Source organism: Aquila chrysaetos, chromosome 5, assembly GCF_900496995.4.
Source record: "Aquila chrysaetos chrysaetos chromosome 5, bAquChr1.4, whole genome shotgun sequence".
NCBI lineage: Eukaryota > Metazoa > Chordata > Aves > Accipitriformes > Accipitridae > Aquila > Aquila chrysaetos.
In genome coordinates this window covers 43045751-43064989 of record NC_044008.1, presented here as the reverse complement: position 1 = coordinate 43064989, position 19239 = coordinate 43045751, and the positions used below count along the sequence as shown (strand labels likewise).

General features: G+C 36.8%; 1 protein-coding gene across 3 annotated transcripts in view; it reads right to left on the bottom strand.

The window, feature by feature from the left end:
* Window positions 1–19239, bottom strand: part of RORA (RAR related orphan receptor A) — a 391429-nt gene that overhangs the window by 121416 nt on the left and 250774 nt on the right. For all 3 annotated transcript variants that reach the window (XM_030015694.2, XM_030015693.2, XM_030015695.1), the window contains one exon: window positions 80–109. In XM_030015694.2, coding sequence (XP_029871554.1) covers window positions 80–109 — 30 coding nt within the window. The remainder of the gene's footprint in view (window positions 1–79; window positions 110–19239) is intronic.

The following is a 19239-nucleotide window of genomic DNA, read 5'->3' as shown; positions in this document are numbered from 1 at the left end:
CTAACAGTCTGAGCGCCACAGCACAGCCTAACATGAATTCCATTTGTAAGAGAAGGCCAAATCAAAAGATCTTACTTACATGTATGAGTCTTCTTCGTTACAGAAATACCTGTAGGGAAGAAATGATACCAATGTTAGTAAAGCGACCACTGAGTAAATTCTTTTGACGCGTATTTCATCATTAAACTATTTTATTTCAGACACACAGCGGCCACTATAAAAGAGGAATGAAAATTGCAATGATTTGTATGTTAGAGGTGGGAGGATCCCCCTTCTTTGCATGCAGACTTTAATGGTATATTCTCTCCTTGCACCTCATCAATAAATGTTTCAACGTGTATTGCTTAAGTTTTGTTGTTGGAATGCGTATCTACATGCTGCTGTTTTAAAACTGAAGCTGACGCAAACAGAAGATACTAACAACGCTATGGAAGCCCCCTTTTATTTTTCATGGTTAAAAATTTTTCCACAGTCATATTAACTAGTGCACATCAAACTACCCAGACAGAACAGATTCGAGCAGTACAACAATTCATTTGCTATGTTACTAAGTTCAAGTAGTTCCTTGACTGCAAGCTGTAGCTTATGCTCATTAAAACCAAATAAACAGCTCTCTCAATATGATTATTACTTGCCATAATTCTAAGCCAGATGCAAATATCTCCAAGCTGTTAAATATGTACTTTCTGAAGTAATAAAGATGTTTTTATGCTAGACAGGCATGTGGCAGCAATCATCAACGATGGTCCAGTGCCAGTGAAATTTGAGAGGTATTTAAAGAAAGCAACAGAGTGAACAGAATGAGGCGAAATTCATAATACCAAATAAAGATAAAATTAACTCTGTTAAATGTCATTGGAATTCATGCTTGAATACAAACAATATTGTCTCCACTTTAGTAGCTAACTGGTGCTGTACTCAGACCCCTCAGTATTTAAGCTCCACTCTCCTTGGGGGGAATTTTATGAGAAGAGAAAGAGGTTACTGGAAGCAGTACAAGTATTTGAAACATTTCATTTGTGACTAAGGCCTGTAATGAAATTTTGGAATTGAAATTGTTTGGCTTACTATTCATGAAAGACAGAGAGACCTGAATCTCCTTAGCTACCCTCTTATTCTTTTAACGACCTCTTCCAAAAACAAAGTACTGTTGAAAAAAAATAGGCTTTTATTTCAGGCTTCTTTGTTGCAGAACATCTCAGGGAAGCAGTAGGTTATAATAATTCAGAAAAATATAGATACCTTATTTGCAAATTTAGAGTTAACTTCCAAAGCCAACAGTTTTCGAACTATTCATGTTTTTGGTAGATACATAAATCCACAATGCCAACCCCAAATATGTAGCTATCAAGTTTGACATAAACATCATCAGGATTTTTGTTTTTAATTGCACTTGTGTTGCTATTGGCCTTTTGGTTTTGAACCACCAAGTTCTACCAGTGTGAGCACTGGAAACTTTCTTTTCCCTGAAAAGAAAAGCTGAGGGGCTCCAGGCTTTGGGAAGAGAAGTTCCAAGCACTTCCTTTGAGTAGTTTTGTAAATGTGAAACACTGGTAAGCAATTAACAAAAATCAGAATTCTAGAACTTGATTGTGTATGTGTACTGACTTAAAGTGAAAGGTCTCAGCCAAATCTGCATATTCCTCATGCCAGGAATTAGGGTTGTAGCCTCAAACTGTAGAGCCAGGGTGAGCAATAAGAACAGAAGGAAAACAAGCATACCAAAAATAAAACCTTTCAGTTACATAAGTAGCTACTACAGGGGGCAAATTCATCCTTTAAATTCGTATTTGTAAGAGCCAGCTTTCTTGGATTTTCATTCCAGTCCAATCGTTACTGGCTGACTGAGAGTAGGTGGACAGGACAGGACAGCTGCGTGTGTCAAGGAAGTGAGTGTTATTATAGGAACGATAGCTTAGGGCAAGAAGAGGAGCAGAGCGAGAAGAAGCAGAGAGATCTGAAGTATCTATGTCAAAATGCACAAATAATAATCTTGTGCACTCTTTGGTATGAGTGCAAAACCCCCTCTCTCTAGGTTTTTCTAAAGGTCTGCCTTACCCTTCGAATTTGAAATTAAATCTGTCATTAGAACAATTGTTCTTCCACCAAGGAAGAGCATTTTTGCTGCTGTTTGACTGCTCGAGTGACCACTAAACAGCACGTACAGCTCCTGACAGAGTCTTCGTCATCACGAACTGTCCTAATATCCCCTTGGCAGAAGTACTCACCCCACCCTTGCCTATCTGGCCAGCTCCTACAATTTTAAGGATGTTTTATGGAATGCAAAAATGAAGAGAAAAAGGTCTTAAATCTGAACACCATTTGCAAAACTTCCTCTCCCAACACTAGTGCTAATAAATGGATACATCGGTGCTCTTTCAGCATTATGGGAGCCATATGTGTACTTTTCTCAGAAAATAATGCTTTCTGTAAAATCACTTTGAACAGAAAGTGCTTATGCTGTCACTTCTGATTACTCACAGCCTCTTCACAATGGGATTTGCCACAGCACAAAACAGACTTAGCTGTATTCGCTGACTGAGGGCCTACTTTCCCCTGATACATGAAACAGTGATGGAAATATTAGTGCTTGTATTTTTCTACCTAATTTTTTTTATATGAGATGAGTGGTGGGTTTTTCCAATCAGATGTTTCCATAATAATTACCAATTACCACCTGGTAAGGCCTTTTAGCTGTTTCATGCAGATATTTTTCGATAACCTTTTAAAACAACAGCTTAGAGGTAGGCTTTTTTTGCATCTTCTTCATAATTACACTGGTGGTTGCAGTGAAACCAAAGTATTTTGCTTTGAACTGTGGTTTTACAGTGACTAACTGCAAGCTGGTGGAACAAGGATAAATGTTGCCAGTGAGTTCGACAGGATTATATTTAAATTAATCAGGAATCTTTTCTTACGTTAAAATGAGTTGTGAATTTTTAAGAAGCCTTCCCTTTCACACCAGTAACTGTAAGTGACTAGAAAAACTGAGCAAAAAATATACCAGCATATCCAAACAGCTACTTAGGCTAGATACATTATAACTAGTGCTTTAAATATAAATATTAAGTATGCAACACATTCCTACATCATGGTGATCAGTTTTAGTTTTAATGCAGGAAGCCAATGACTCTGCTATTCAGAACAGTCAAGAAATATAATAATCTCCTAGAAATGAGTGTATCATAAAAAAAAAAAATCAGTCTGAAAACTACTTAATGTAAAAAAGGGGAGTTAAAAGATCTTTCGCTTTCTTTGGGCCAGTGCTAACTCCCACTTGCATATATGTTGAACGCCTTTCCTATGAGCCATATCCTAGAAGTCTTATGCAGACACGTTCTTTTGAAATCAACAGGATCTCCTGAGAAACTAATTCTGCAAGTCCAACATACATCAGTAATTTTCTTCACAAGATTAGGCATGATTAACCGGGATTGCTCTTGTTTGTAATTATTTCTGGGACTGGACCATCAGTTTACATAGATTCGAGTAGACACTATATAATAAAACCTAAACCTAATACACCACCGAAAGACAAAAAATTATTTATTTTTAACAAGTGGAGCACAAAGAACCTACTGATTCCTTTCAAAATGTTACTTAATGTAAAATCCAAATTTTAATGGGCTTCATTTAAAAATGTGATAGACTGGAGTAATATGTGACCACCTGTCACTATTAGCACTACCCTAAACAGCCAGCTTTCCATTCTTATTTAACAAAAAAAAAAAAAAAAGAAAAAAAGAGAAGAAGAAACCACCCTAACTTCAGTGTTGCTAATACGGAAAGACTTCCTGACTTAACCAACCAGACTTCAAAGTACAGCAAAGGAAATGTCATGAAAATACCACAACATATCACTGCCATGGTTATCAGTGAGTGAAAGTTTCAGTATTACAGTTATCACAGAATTTATCACTTCAGCAGTGCAATTTGACATTCCTGATCAACACCAAATCTTAAACAAATTAACTTCTTAGACTTTTCATTGTTGCTATGCAATGCTCTTGGCAACAACAATCGACTTTTTCTTTTTTTTTTTAAGTGAAAAGAATTCATACACAATTCCCTTTCCCCCTCCCACTAACAATATGTAATTTGCCATGATGGGTGGTATTTACAAAAATAGCTTTCTGGATGCAATGAACTTTGAAAAGAGTATCTACCAACAGAGACAGGATATTCTTTTGCAAGCAGTTAGCCTGACTGACCTTCACTAGCCAACTTCAAATAGAGATAACAATATCTTCAAGTACAAAAAGAGACTCAGATATTTTATACATCATAAGCTATTTCTCACAGTTGCCCATCCAAATAAAGAAGCATAATGAAACACTGCTTACTCTGTGAACCCAGATCCCTGCTGCTGTTGTACAGTTGTCAACTTCCCATATTTCAAGGGGAAAACATACTTTGATGTACAGAAAGATAAGTAAAAAGTCCCCGGTCTGGCAGAATATATTACTCTGCAAAATATCAAAGGAGGATATTCTTGAGTGCAATTTTCTTAAACCTCCAAGAAAACTCTTCCTCAGAAGTTTGTATGGATAAACACATGCATCACTGGCAAAGCTCATAACTAGTCTCCAGGACTTCTGTTAAGCACTGTTGTGTTTTCTGCTTTTTGTGCCAAAATCAGGTGATTAGCATTGGTCTGATGACATTATATCTATGTAGATGGTATATGTACATGAAGCTTTGCTCATGTGGCTGTGTGTATCAATATATGTATTTATTTTTTTTTACTTTCTTTTACCCTCCACTCAAGCCAGCATTATGGCTCTAGCATGTTTTGGAACTTAGTCATTTTATGATGGATTGGAAGTCTTGCGGAAAAAGTTAAAATTTTAAACTCTAAGCCTCCTGCCTGACATACTGTGTAAAATCAGAAAGAAAATGTATTACAAGCTTGGATCCCACTGTGTTTCATCCTGTTGCTCCACTTCTTTTTTTACTCTGTCACTACACAAAGCTAGCAATTAAGGTGGAAGATTATATGTAACACTCGGGCACTTGCAGAGAACCTACCAAAGCAGAATAATAGATTTAGGTGTATTCAGAAAGGAGTGCATTCTTTTAGAAATTTTAATAATGGTTTATATTAAAGTCTGTAAGGTTCTCTGGCGTGAATGAATTTTGTGGCCTTTGTAGGCCATTGCTTATGGTGACCAAGTTAAAAATAACATACAAGTACTGTAAATAGAACTTAAGTGAATTTAATCAAACAAAATGATGTTGCAAAACAGTGTCTTTGTCTTCGGCAGAAGAGCTGCTAACAATGATCAACACACATTACTGAAAGTGCTCCAAGTAATTTTAGTACTTTGTTTCAAAAATTGTTAATGGACACCAATGCTTATAGTTCACTCAAAAGAGAAATAAATTATGTGCTAGGGTAGCAAGGATCAAGGACAACATCCACTAGGCATGTAAGAACAAGGAAACTTCACTTAATTATGAAAAAAAAAGGCTAAAAAGGAAAAAAAAAAAAAAAGCTTTTTTTCCGAAATAACTTGAAATATGATGACTGTAATTTTTCAATAAATATTCCCGTTTTTCCCAGACTTGTTCACAGCTTTTACTGAAAAGGAAAGAGCTCACCATGTGAAACAAGGGGTTTTCAGCAGGTCTAGATCATTCTTTTGTTCTTAAGTCCATAGGCATATAGCAAAGTCCCAGGAATCAAGACTGACCTAAATACGACAGTACTGAAAAAAACCAACCTTGCTCTCTTAAGATTCACAGCTGTTACTTATACCTAAATTTTACCAGAGCATTATTCAGAGTTTTATTTTTGAGGTGTTGCTTTAGACTTATTCCTATAATCATATGGTTATATCAGAATTAGCTACAGAAAATATTTCACAACACAACTATTTTACTTTCTACTCAAATACAGATGCAGGTTATTTGAGACAAACAGATTAAAAGCAGGGATTTTTAAAAAATGTTTTGACGTTATTTTACTGAGATAGTTGACCATTTTAGCTCTTGCAAATCAGACTGGCTTCCTGATTCTGACAGTGACTTGCTGCATCATCTAGGCATTTTATGACTACATTTTACAGTAGCGGACAGCCTCCCCTGCCCAATACCCCTTAAAATGATAGCAGCACCTGTGAAAACTGTAATTCTTTCAAAGTTACAGAGTATTCGCAAGAGAGAAAACACCACTATTGTGAGTTGTCATCTGTACAATTCTCAGTTAAAAGAATTTCCTGTCCTTCCTAGATTTTTCCCAAATCAAAAACTCTTAACAGACCCCCAACTGATTTCAAACCTCTGATGCCAAAACTGCTCCAAAAGAAACAAGAATTTAAGAAACAAATTCAAGATCCACGTGCCCGTGTTTAAGGCTGAGATAATGATACTCTTGTTGTTACAGATGCACTTACTGTTAGCTCAAAATTAAAATACTAACTTCTCATTTGTGATTAATATTGAACAAACCATACCCCCCAATATCATTCTGGACAATTGACCACATGCAACTCCTTGTTTCAAATCTTCTTACAAACAATCTGTTCCTAGCTGTATGGAAACGTTAGATTAATATTTGATGCTGGACTGAAGAGTCATCTTTTTATGTGTGGATCTCACACATACAAATAGTTACTAGGTGCTGGCATCATATGTGACTGATGGCACAGAGTGCTGTCATTTTTTTCTCTGATGTGAGATTAAATACTGAACAAATCTGGGAAAATTACAAACAAAACTCTTAATTGTGAAGATGATGATCTTTAACCACTTCTTCATTCTTGTACAACCTCACTGAAGGTCCCTCTGAGCTTTAACGTTTCTTTTGTCCTCACAAATAAACAAACAGTGTCTTAGATTAGGAGAAATGAAATGAAGAATCTTCATTAAATAGCCATTATATTCTTATGTGACAAATGTCACCACAGAACATACGGCCAGAGATCAGGCTAAATATCTGCCCCACATTTGTACTGTATTTCACACACTACAAGTCAAAGATAGTTCGGAACTGTATGTAAGAATGTATTTCCAGCAGGACTCTTTATAGAAAAACCATGAATTAGCTTTGTTTTAATGACTCAGTTACGCAATCGACCGAGCAAATCACAAAGTCAGGATTTCAAAATAGTCTTGCAGAGCAACACAGCTACATTGACAGAATCCAGCCGCACATAGAAAGTTGCATAAATCCAAGTAAACCCCTACAGTTCTTGAAACAGACTACAAAGTGTAAGGAAAAGCACCATTTCTAAAAACCATCACAGACTCTTTTAGTATTGTATATTTACTTAAACTGTGAGCCTTACTGTAAGTCACCATTTTACACAGTTTTACCAGTGCCAGGAGAACATTGCCATGAGTATGGCAGACACACCACTGTAAGCACTACACTTTTTCCTCCCCGTGACATTCAAAGAAGAGAGTCTTCTTCAGCTAGAGGCCCTGTCCTATCAGCACACTAATGGGAACAATTCATTTAACTTGCACTAGAGATATGGGCAAGAAGCTCTGCAATGTGTGTGGTTTCCTGAGGGGAATCAATCCTCACAGCTGGCCTTCCCTACCATTTGATTCATTGACTACAGCTCTACTTTCTTTCTACTCAGTGTGATCTTGGACAAAGAAAATATCCCAGCAGATGTGAACCACTAAACGAGCAGCACCATTTTTGCAAAGTCTCTGCTTGTTGATACTAGGAAGAGTCTAACAGCACCATTTGTAAAAGCAGCAAGTTTGGCATGTGCATGCCCATGCGTGTACGTGTGCTGGACAACCCATAGTCTATACTACTGTACAGGTAGTAGTATGGCTTTTGTCCTCCATTTTGAAGCATAAAATTACATTTTACTTGGCTGCTCTCCCAGACCTACCGTATCAGGCACCTCATCCCAAGAATACTTTTGAAGTAATTTCAAAGCAACGCTTTACTTCAACATCGCACTCTCCATTCTTATACAAGCCTTTCAGACTGCCTTTTTCAACACTGCTGACAACTTCACATTTAAAAGCATGAGCCAGGCCTCAAAGGGTTCATGCTATTTTCATAAAATCCAGAAAATTATCAAACTACAAATAAAAATTAAGGGTAGGAGCTATCTTCCTGCACGTTAACTCAGGCCAACTGTTTTCAGTCATTTCTCCAGGTGCATGGAAATCTAACTGTCCTTAAAGCAAAACTGAAATTCTCACAGAGAGGCCCGGGAGCTGAGATATTGGCTGAGATGGCAACCACAAGGCTGCAGCGGTCCTGATTACACCAATTCTCACCTAGAGGCAGTCCTTCAAGATGGGAGATAAAAGAAGCCTCAATGCCCCAATTCTGTGCCTTCAGGTAGCTAAAACTACAATGTGAACATTTTCACACAGGCTGCCAAAGCTCTTTCACATATGTAAACCAAAACAAAATGAAACAAACCCAAACAACTATCAAGTGTGTAGCTGTAGTCCTTATTACTTACATTTTGTGCAACAGGAATTCATTATTTAAGAATACTGCAAAGTTAAATATATTGGATTATGATTTAAAATGATCTGATGGATATTCTTATGTCAGAGAAGGGAAAATAATGGGTTTCTATTTAGAACACATTTTAAGATATAATTGTAGGTTATTTTTCTTCTTATTTTACCCTTTAATATCTTTCAGTAAAGTCTGTTGTATTTAAGAATATATCCATTTATCTTCTAGGTTCTCAGTGATGCTACAGCAACCAAGGAAATCCCCTCAGTATTTCTACAACCAGAAAAAAAACCCACCCTGTTTGTGAGTTGTCCATAAGTAGAATATGACCATAAAAGTCTAGAATTTGTATACATTCATAAAATACAACAAACCAAACCCCCCAAAAAGAAATACATTTCCTTAATTCACAAGTTACTGATCCACTCAGTTTACTGAAACCACGCCCACTGAATGTTGGTGCTGCAGTGGGCTACCTGCTTTTACATACAGTCTTTGCATCTACAAAATTAATCCATTTAAGATGTAAGCCTCCAGGATTCAGTAATACAACAAATACTTACCAGTCACAGAACCCAGTCTTGTTGAGCATTAAGCCGTTCATAGCATATTGTACCACACACTGTTTGGTATGGCAGAATCTATTTGAAATAGCATTAATATGCCACATAAGATACTCTAAATTTTACAGAATGCAAGTACTTTCTGGAAAACAGTCTCCTGCTCTAGCTACGCCCTTCTCACCCAGCTGCCCTTTCTGTAGCTTATGTTCTCGGCTAATTAAAACTAATAAAATCATCACTCACAGATGTCTGTACACACCCTGGAAGTACCTTTGTCCAGTTCTGTCTCATACAATTATGTAGCATTTCTTTTGTAGAAGTATCAGCAGTTGCAATGTCAATTCTTTCCATCATCCAGATTGCTTTCCACTTAGCGTAACTATTTGCACTAAAACTCATTTAATATTACATCACTGGAGATGGGAGTGACTTGTCAGCATCAGGTAGGCTCTGTGTGTCAGTCTGACACCAGAGCCCAAGGGTTCTTCAGGTGAAAGGAAACAAATGACAGAGCGTCATGTTCTGAAGTATATTTTCACAGGAATACATGGTTTTAAATGATTGCATGTATGTACCTCTTTCTTCAAAATCAAAACAAAATCTAAAAATAAATTAAAAGGACAGAACTGTTTTGGACTTCAGGAACTTCAAATCTACATCTATGCATCTATCCTCTTTTTTACAAGAGCTTAAATCAAAGCTGGCATCCAAAATACTTGGTTAATAGGTATGCTGCAACATGTCCTGCTGGTTAGTTACATGCAAGTATTCTCCCTCCTTTTGGTCTTAGTCAAATATGCTCACTTCTCGAGAGAGAGAGATCATCGAGACTGCTGTTATTTCAAAATTTCAAAAACTCATTACCAATTCAAATGTCAGTCTTAACTGCCTGGTTTTCAGGAATAACCATGAAGAGTGTTCACAGATGAATTCTTTCAAATAAGCAAAATTTACCTAATTAAAAAAAGTATATATAAATTCTTCTAACACCTTTCTATGAGACGTAAAGTTTGTATGCTCATCAGTAAAAGAGATAACCACCCGCAATTTATTCATGTATTCAAAGCAGAGTAATTCTTTTGCATGGCTAAATAAAAATGCTACTTGTTTTTGTCCCTTAAAGCCAGTGGTGATTGTATATCGCAGGCAATTTCTGGCAAACGGAAGTCCTCACGGACACCCAGTATTAGAGTATTAAGCATGCTCTTAATCCATATCAAAACAAAATTTCAGCTTCATAGAGTTTTAACTGCTGGATAAAGTGATGACAATGAATAGACAAAGATTATTATTAGCATCGCAAAGATGCCAATGCTAATGAGAAGAGCACCTTGCTACTAAGTTTTGCCTGTACCACATTCCAATGCCTTTAAGCAGTTCCTACTGTCCCTCTACAAATACTGCTTGGTCAACTCTATGACAATGGTCGCTTTTAATAAAAAAAAAAAAAGATGCATCCACGGACTATTCAAACGTACAACTCTGATGGCAGTGGAAAGAGCTGGTCAGGTTGTAAAATTGGGATGAAAAAGGATATAGGAAAGTTACAAAGTAATTGGAACTTGCTGCGTATTCTATCTCAAAGATGGCATTTTGACTAGCACAATCCTCCCTGATAGAACACAGATATGGCTTCACTGCTGAGCTGGAAGAAATGGCGCGGGGGAAGGACACTATCAAGTGATTTATCAACCCCATTTGCTCTGACATACAAGTCGCTCTGGGAGATCTCCGATCCAAATATAGCCACAACAAAGTCCAGGTTAACTTTTGAGAACAAGCAGGAATATCATACAAGGTGATATGCTTGCAAGCTACAAGCACTATTTTTTTTGGTCAATTCCTTCTCTAACTTACAATCAACCTGTGCAATTGCACTTTATCGAGCAACTTCCATGACTGACTGTAGGTAGAGTTGCAATGTTTACAAAGGTGTGAGGAATTTTGTCAAAAAAATATAATTGCATTCAGGCAAAGCCCCAAATGCTCAGATTTATTCCACACCAAAAAGCAGGCAACTCTACCATGGGTACTATTTTTTGTGTGTTTTCCTTGGTGTTACTGGGTTGGCTTTTTTGCAGTACTTCGCATCATCAAGTTAGTGCTTATACATCCTCAAAAACCAAACAGTATCTGCAGTTTACAGACAAAGAAACAGAAACTAAGTAGTTAGGTAACTACAAGTCATGTATTTATAAAATGAGTTGCCTGGCTCATAGCAGCAATCTTAATTCAAAAACTCTCCAGGCAAGGATTTTCTCACTGCATCTTTCACAATCAGTTCATGACTTCATCAAGATGACTGAGATATCACAAGATAGGCAGTATAACATGTCTGAGGACCAGAATTTTAATGCTGCATCTCACACTGTAACCCACATATTTTAGAAATGAAATTTGGGCCTCCATTCTAAAAGTAGTTTCATGTAATAATGTTCTAAGGTCACATTATTATATCTGTATGTGCTAAGATCTCATCATGAATACACAGAAAACAAATGTTTCTTAAAGGTTTTTCAAATCATCCTATAGTATCGAATAGATAATACCATACGGACTACAGAGAATTCAGTGGTTTTTTGTAGACTTCTACAGGATTTAAAATGACAGCTGTCTCATAAGGTAGTTATTTCTCTGCCATGCAAGCCCTTTCAAAATCATGAAGGATGTTTATTAGGCTGACTGAATTCCTTGGTTCACCCCAATGACTTTAATCTACTTAACACCTTGGATGAGTTTGGCCCATGGTACATCAAATGAAGCCAGCTTTGGATATCAGGTTCTTACTATGACTGGAGGATTATTTTAAGTTTAATTGAAAGGTCACCAATATTTTTAATAAGGAGCGTATTTTCTTTGCTCAGTTGTTCTACAAAGTATTTATAAGGTAATATTTTTGATCCAGAAAAATTGATTCCTTACACATTACTTCATCTATCCCAACTGAATACTTTAGCTGCAATATGCTTGTACATTTGCCTTTCGGTATTCTGCTGAGACTGACTGTTGCAAAAATTACACTTTTTTCAAGCAGTCTCCTATCATGGTAGCTTTTTCCTTTTTTTTTTTTTTTAATTTCAAAATATACTGAGGTTGAATCTCAACTTTTCATTGCTTTGCTCTCCTGAGGAAAAGAAATAAGATTCTATTATGTCGTCTTCATCAGCTTCGATGAATGAGGGGAAAATAGGGAGAGGGAATGATTTGTGCTAGAAGTTCATGCAAAATTTGAGACTTGAATATAGCACAAGTAGCACTTCAACACTTCAGACTCCTTCAGTGCCGAGACCCCTGGAGAGTTGAGTTTAAATCACTAAACTTATTTCAGGAAAGGGGAGAACACTCTGGAGAAAAGTCTGTCGACTCCAGCAAAATTAATAAACTGGTTGCTCCTGATGTGAACTACATTTCTTGACAGGAGTTTGACAAATTTCTAATTCCCTCTTAGCTAGCTTGTGAATACTGCACTTGTTGCTCCTTTTTAACAGTTATTTAATACGACAGCACAATAGAAGTGATAAAAATTGCTAAGTTTCACTCACCTTGCACTTTCAGTGCCAGTTATAAGTGATAAAGGAAAACTATGACCTTCCTCAATGTCTATCAAAAAGGGCAGCCCACTCTTTCCTCATTTAAAATGCTCACGTACAGAAAAAAAAATGTTTAATCCCCATTAGGTAATTTTTGTTTAAAGAAATTGGAATTAATAAATTGAAACAGGTCTCAAATAAAAAGTCCATAACATTATGCATTTTTTACTAAAGACAGGGGCCAGTTGTCTTGTCTCACACGTGCTACAAATGTAAACAGAATTAGTGAAATTTATTTTTCATCTAACTGCATTCATCTAGCATAATTATACCCCAAATTTGGTCGGACATTCACTTTTCAGTTATTCTTTTCTCCTTCTTATTAAAGACCATTGCCGTTTTCATTGCTTCAACGTGTTTAGGATGCCAGCTCTTTTGCAGTGCTCACTGCACTGCTGTGATGGTTGGTGATGCACAGTCGAGTCAAAATCTCAGCAGATCCCTGTACTCAAGGACTAGTGGAAAAGCTTAATTCTTTTGCACAGATGATTATGTTCCAGAATTTAAATGCAGCTCATAATTTATTTATATGTTTTAAAAAAATAGAATAAGGTGTTAATATGCCTTGACCTACAGTATATTTTAGAATTTCTAGAATAAAAATGCTTATGAGATAGCTGAATTACACTAAACAAAGCCATAAACCAAATCAGAATGGAGCCCATTTGCTTTTTATAACATATACTAAAAAGCGATATTTACCATCTCAGGAAGATAAGTCAAAAAGGACATGATGAATCAATGCCCCAAAAGTGACATAGTTAGTTTGCAGCACAAAGGCCCTTTTTATTATTTTAAGGTAAGGTTTTGTTTGCCTTAACTATTCAATTATAGAGCACAGATACCACTCCAATGTATGTTTCACTTACATTAGGGCTCTGGCATGCCTGTAATTGTATAGCAAGGTTAATATGTTTCCCATGATCCTGGACCTAGAAGCACCTTTCCATTAAGTAGGAAAGATCTTCCATTAGGAGATCAAAAGAGCTTCCCTTAAAAGCTCTACTCAAGAGTAGGAAAATACCTGTTGTGGATAAAGGGGAGGAAAGATCATGTTAAGAAGTGTCCTAAAATACTGTGTGGATATGTGTATTGTACACAAAACCAATGATCATGCCACAACTATAATCACCTGAAAAGTACAGCTGGGACTCTGCACTTGTTCTCCAGTCTTCTGGCAGCTTTGTTAATAGGCAAATGTGTGTTCCTGTTTACAGCGTATGACAATAAATGTGCGTTGCATCCGCCATTCCAAAACCTCCTACTGCAATGCACATGGACTTCACTCATAGATTTGAGGAATGTGAGTTGCAAAGCAGCCTACAGCCTATTAACTCTTGAATCATCCTGGCTGGGTTAGTCTTGTCCATTTGTTCTTTCAGATCTGAAAGGTTTCTTGTTTATTATACATTAAACTTGAAATGCAGCAGAGTACTTCAAACAAGTATTTACCACTTTCAATATGTATATCAACTTGGCACCGAAAAAAGAAAGTTAATTTTAGATATAAGCCCTAAGCAAAAATCCTGCTTCCAACATACATTTCAGACTGACTTTAGCCTTTTTTTCCCCCTCTGTGCACTTAACTCATGGAAGCTATCAGTGTCATGTATCTCTCTTCTTATACATAAGCCTGTGGGAAGAGACCCGTTTCTATGACTTCAGTGAGCTGATATGATTGGTACAGCATGGTTGAACCTGCCAGGCTGAAGTTATGTGGTTAAGATTTCAACGGTATGCACTAAGACTTGAGGGACCCATACTCACACTCTGCTTTTGCCATCAATTCCTCCAATGACTGTGCAGAATTCACATAATTTCTAGTATTACAATCTCCTACCAACAAAACAGGTAAATTCAGCCTGTTTCTTCCTCTCTTTGCCTAGTCAGTTCATATGATAATCTTTTTAAGATGGGTCCTGATTCTTGATATAAGTTTGGATCAACTTTATTCATTGGTGCTTCTTAACTATTAAAAATATTCTCTAGGTCAAAATCACTGAGGATCATCACAATGAAAAGATTTTATTTTTGGAAACAAACAAACCTGGTTAAAACAAATGATTTTTCAGTCTATTCTGTACTTTATATCACCATCCACAACACCTACCAGAAACTGTAACTATCTATAACCACATTTAGCCAGCAAAATTCTTTCCTTAAACTTTCTGCTCCCTGAAGACAATGGTCCCCTCAGGAATACAGCAAGAGCTTTTACAAATGCTTGGAAGCAATATGAAGCTGTGTAGCTGTTAAAAAAAAAAAAAAAAAAAAAAAAGGCCATGAAAATATCCAAATAATCCCACATTAGTTATTCTCAGGGCTCCAGGGAAATTAAACAAGGGTGGGAAAAAGGCATAACCTGACTCCTTTACATACACAGCTCAAATTTACAGCATTAGCAATTGAAGCTCAAGACAAGAAAATTGAGCACTGGTCTGTAAATTCATTCTAATGACATCACTGCCAGGATTATCCTTTCGGGGATGGCTTGTGTAGGGGGTTGGGAGGAGAAGGCAAGGGATTGAGGAAGGGAGATTTGATTATGTTTAAGCTATTTCAATTTGAGGATGCTCTTAACTGACAAAATAGAAAGCATCTTATCTGAGAAGGGATTTCACTCAGCTGCTTTAAAAATCCTCCATACATACTGAAAGTCAGCACATTCCCTGGAGGATCAATTGGCTTGACAAACTCTAGACATCCTCTATACCATCTTAAAAAAAAAAAAAAAAAAAAAAAAAAAGAAAGAAAAAAGTATTTCCATAGAAAAACTTTCTCCAGGCAAAAGCATGACATGCAAGGGTTTGTCCTGGGGCAATTAAAAAAGAACTTTTTATAAGTAAATTTAGTGCTCGCAAAAGTTGCTGCATTGACAACACTCGATACCAAAGGGTTGTCTTTAATCCAACAAGCTGCAGCAGGGCAAATGTCTCTTCTGCCACTGCTCTTTATCTCAAAGTAGGATGAACTAGATCTAAAGGCGGGGTGAGAGGGAGCTTAGCTCTTCAGGCTCATTCATCAGGAAAACTTACTTTTAACTCACAAGCTGTCTCACTGATTTAGAGAAAACTCTCATCCAAATATTTGAGGTGCTTAAATGATTTCCTTCATTTTAAGCAGTGAAGTATTGGTCTCTGCTGAAAGGGCCAAGACAACTGCCAACTGTAGTCAACAAAAGCTCTGAATGGAGCTGTTTGGTACACAGGTGAAAAGCCGGTAAGAAAATGACATCTGCTTCAGAAGATTTCTCAGACTGCCTGCACTAAACCACTGAGTTTATCTAAGATATTGCCTAACAGTGGTCAATTTCAAGAAAGCTGTTCCTCTTGAAAATGATACAGAATAATATTTGTAAACTTTTTGTATAAGATTATACATTTTGCATTAAATTTATTACTGTATTTGCACACCACACTTCTATACAATTATCCCTAGACAGCAGTGATACCCACAGAATTATTCCTAAAAAGACAAAATAGAAAAAGAATGTCATTTAAGGGAAAAAGCTTTCGGTTTTAAAAATCTGAAATTACAGATGATCATCCTTACAGGTGGACTTATGATCCTTTGAAGAATACAGAAAATTTAGCAACTAAACCACAAAAGTCAGATTGGCTGAAATGTGATCCTTAGCTGGAACTTAAGGGAAGGATTGCCAAATCACAGCCAGATCCTCGCAGCCAGAAGATCCCCTGGCAGCTCTTGGTTGGGTCATCAGCTGGGGTAGCTGAGCACTGCCGATTCCCAGACTGGATCTGATCTCCACAGCATGGAAATCAGCCATGCTCATCCACATCAACTAACTCAGTGCTGCTACAGCACTGCCTTGGCACATAAAGAAAGGAATTGCAACTTACTTTAATTTCAGGCATCTAATTAAGGTGCCTAGAGTTCCTCTAACCTTACATTTAGGGAATACAGTTCCATGCAGATAGTAAGTGTGAATGCTCCCTCTGTACATCAACTAATTGATAATAGTTGAAAACGCACTTTCCATTCTACATTTGTTTCTGAGAAAATTTAAGTTGCCACTGCTGTGCATACTTATTACAACCAGTCTAGCATTCTTCCCTCTTTTAAACTAACTTGTCTGCTATCAGATTTGGCACCAACTAATGAAATAGGTGGGGGTTTTTTTTTCAACTGCTTTCAAAGAGGACTTTGCAGTTGAGGCATTCCAAGGTTCTGTGGGGCCACCACACATTCCACAGGCAAACAAAACTCTCCTTAACTTCAACATGACCAGTATAGGATGGAATACTGTACCTTGACCTGCTGGGCAAGAACTATGTAATTTGGCATGTGTCTTAAGCCAGACAGCATGGTTTATCGTGCTCCCTTTTGAGATAATACAGCCTGCCTGTAACAAACACTTCTGGGTAAATGTCTCTACTAGTTAATACATGTAATAAGCTGAACAAAAAACTGTAGGATGAGCTCCACTAAAAAGTGAGTTACATGTGCTCATTAGAGTTATATCAAGGTTACTGTATGCATTAAAAAATGATGGCATGTCTCCAAGCAGCTCTTGTGTTCTACAGTCTTAAACTTGAGAGTTTATTACCTTAGAAATGACTTTTTAAGAAACATGACTATGGCTCTATCTCACCACCACACAGAAAACTGGACAGAGTTAGTTTAGCATTCTCTTGTGATCCAAATATTTATGCTAACCCAAGTATTCCCAGGAAGACGTGCACCCAGTGTTCCATCAATCCTTAAACAGCTAACATATTTTTGTTTTCTTATTTCTCTGAACCACGTACATTAAAGAATGAAAAACCTAGGAGAACTATTGCCTAAGACACTTCACATAAAAATAACACATTACTTTGTAACATCAGTAGCACTGCATAAATGCAACCAAGAGTAGTACTTGAATCAAAAGATAAGAAAAGGACACAGAAGAGACAACTAAAGGAAAAAAAAAAAGTAATCTGGGGGAATTTTGAAAGTAAGAATCCACTAACAACTAATTGAAAACACTGGATAAATTCTCTAAGCAGCTCCGGTGATGTTTCCATAAAGGAATTCAATGCTTCAGTGCCCACTTTCATTTGTGCGCACAGAAAATAGATATTTGCATATGCAGCTAAACGTGTACATGTGAATAGCTGGATATGTATTTTCCCATACAGATGGGCAATTTTGTCAATACATCTAAGGCAAGGATTTTGAATGTGTCCTTGAGCCAGGCATTCAATCTCTGTTCCCCATCTGCGTTACAGGGATAATATTGCCTCACAGGGATTCCATGAGTGAGGATAAATAGGATTAAGTTTGAAAGGTGCTAATACATCCCAGAAAGCTCCTATAAATATATCCTGATAGGTTTCTAACTAATATCATCACAGCACAACATTCAGTTATCTGACACATACTCAACAATAGTATTGGCCAGTTGGTTTAAATTAGTAATTGCTATCCACTGGTTGGGGTTTTTTTGGTTGTGTTTTGTTTTTCTTTTTTTTCATTTTCCACTCAAACTCCTGGCAAATGTGATGAAAAATGATGATATGGCAAAGCAGAGTTCAGAAAAAAACCTTCAAAACCCGACAAGACTTAAATTTACCTTTTACTAACCTGAATTGCCATGCTCACCAGGGGTCAGACAAGGAATTTATTAACATGTGGAAAGAGCCTCTTTTGGATGCACTGAAAATGAGCAGTATTCATTACTAAAAATCATACACGAGTTGTATAAATATTTACCAAGCTGAAAGAACATGTTGGCCAATGTTTTCCACAAATCGGTAGAAGGGAATCTCTAATTAATGAAACCAAAGCTGTAGGGCTTTACTAGGCACTTAAGACCAGTTCTGGAAGCTAAATGCAAATGCCATAGTTCAAACACTAGAGTCTATTAAGTCCTAGTGCACTCTTGCTCTCAGCTGACTGCCTGCAAACTGTGAAGAGGATTAAGGTGGATGGGATCACTGCCAACTTGAAGCTGTTAAATGACTGCATTACAAAAAAAGCTCCATAACTCACTGTTGTTGAATATTTTTCCTACAAAATTCTCAGCCACTGGAAAGATAAATAGGGAGAGGGAAATGTTACTTTTTTTTTTTTTTTTTTTTTTTGAAGTTAAAGTGCATTTACTGCACTGAGAACAGCAGGACCATAACCACCTGACCCACTGAATACAAATAATAACTGGGAAAAAAAAGTAAAATAATTAATGACTAACTGTATGTGCATTTCATTAAGTACAAACAGCTGTCATAAACATCTTAATTTAAAGAGCTGCTGGATAGGGAATTATAGCACTGTAAAAAGCTTCTTCCTTCTGCTGCTCCACAGAACCGGAACATATCAAGGCTTTAAATTTTTAAACATGGCTTTCATGTTCTTTGGTGCACAAAAAAAAACCTCTGAAAAATCAGCTTGTTAAGAGATTCATCTAGCAGCTTCCTACCTTTCTTTCTGTCTGGAATGCTTCCGTACACTGAACAGAGATCATTCTGCTTATCAAGGTTTTTAATAATTTTTTAAAATTATTTAAACAGTACAGTAACTTAACCTCATTCAGGTGGATACTATTCCTTATCATATCCAGAGTATAAGCATTGCTAAAATGTCACATCTTCTGTTAAATTGGGCAGACCTCAACATTTGCCCAACTTTTTCTTATAGGTAA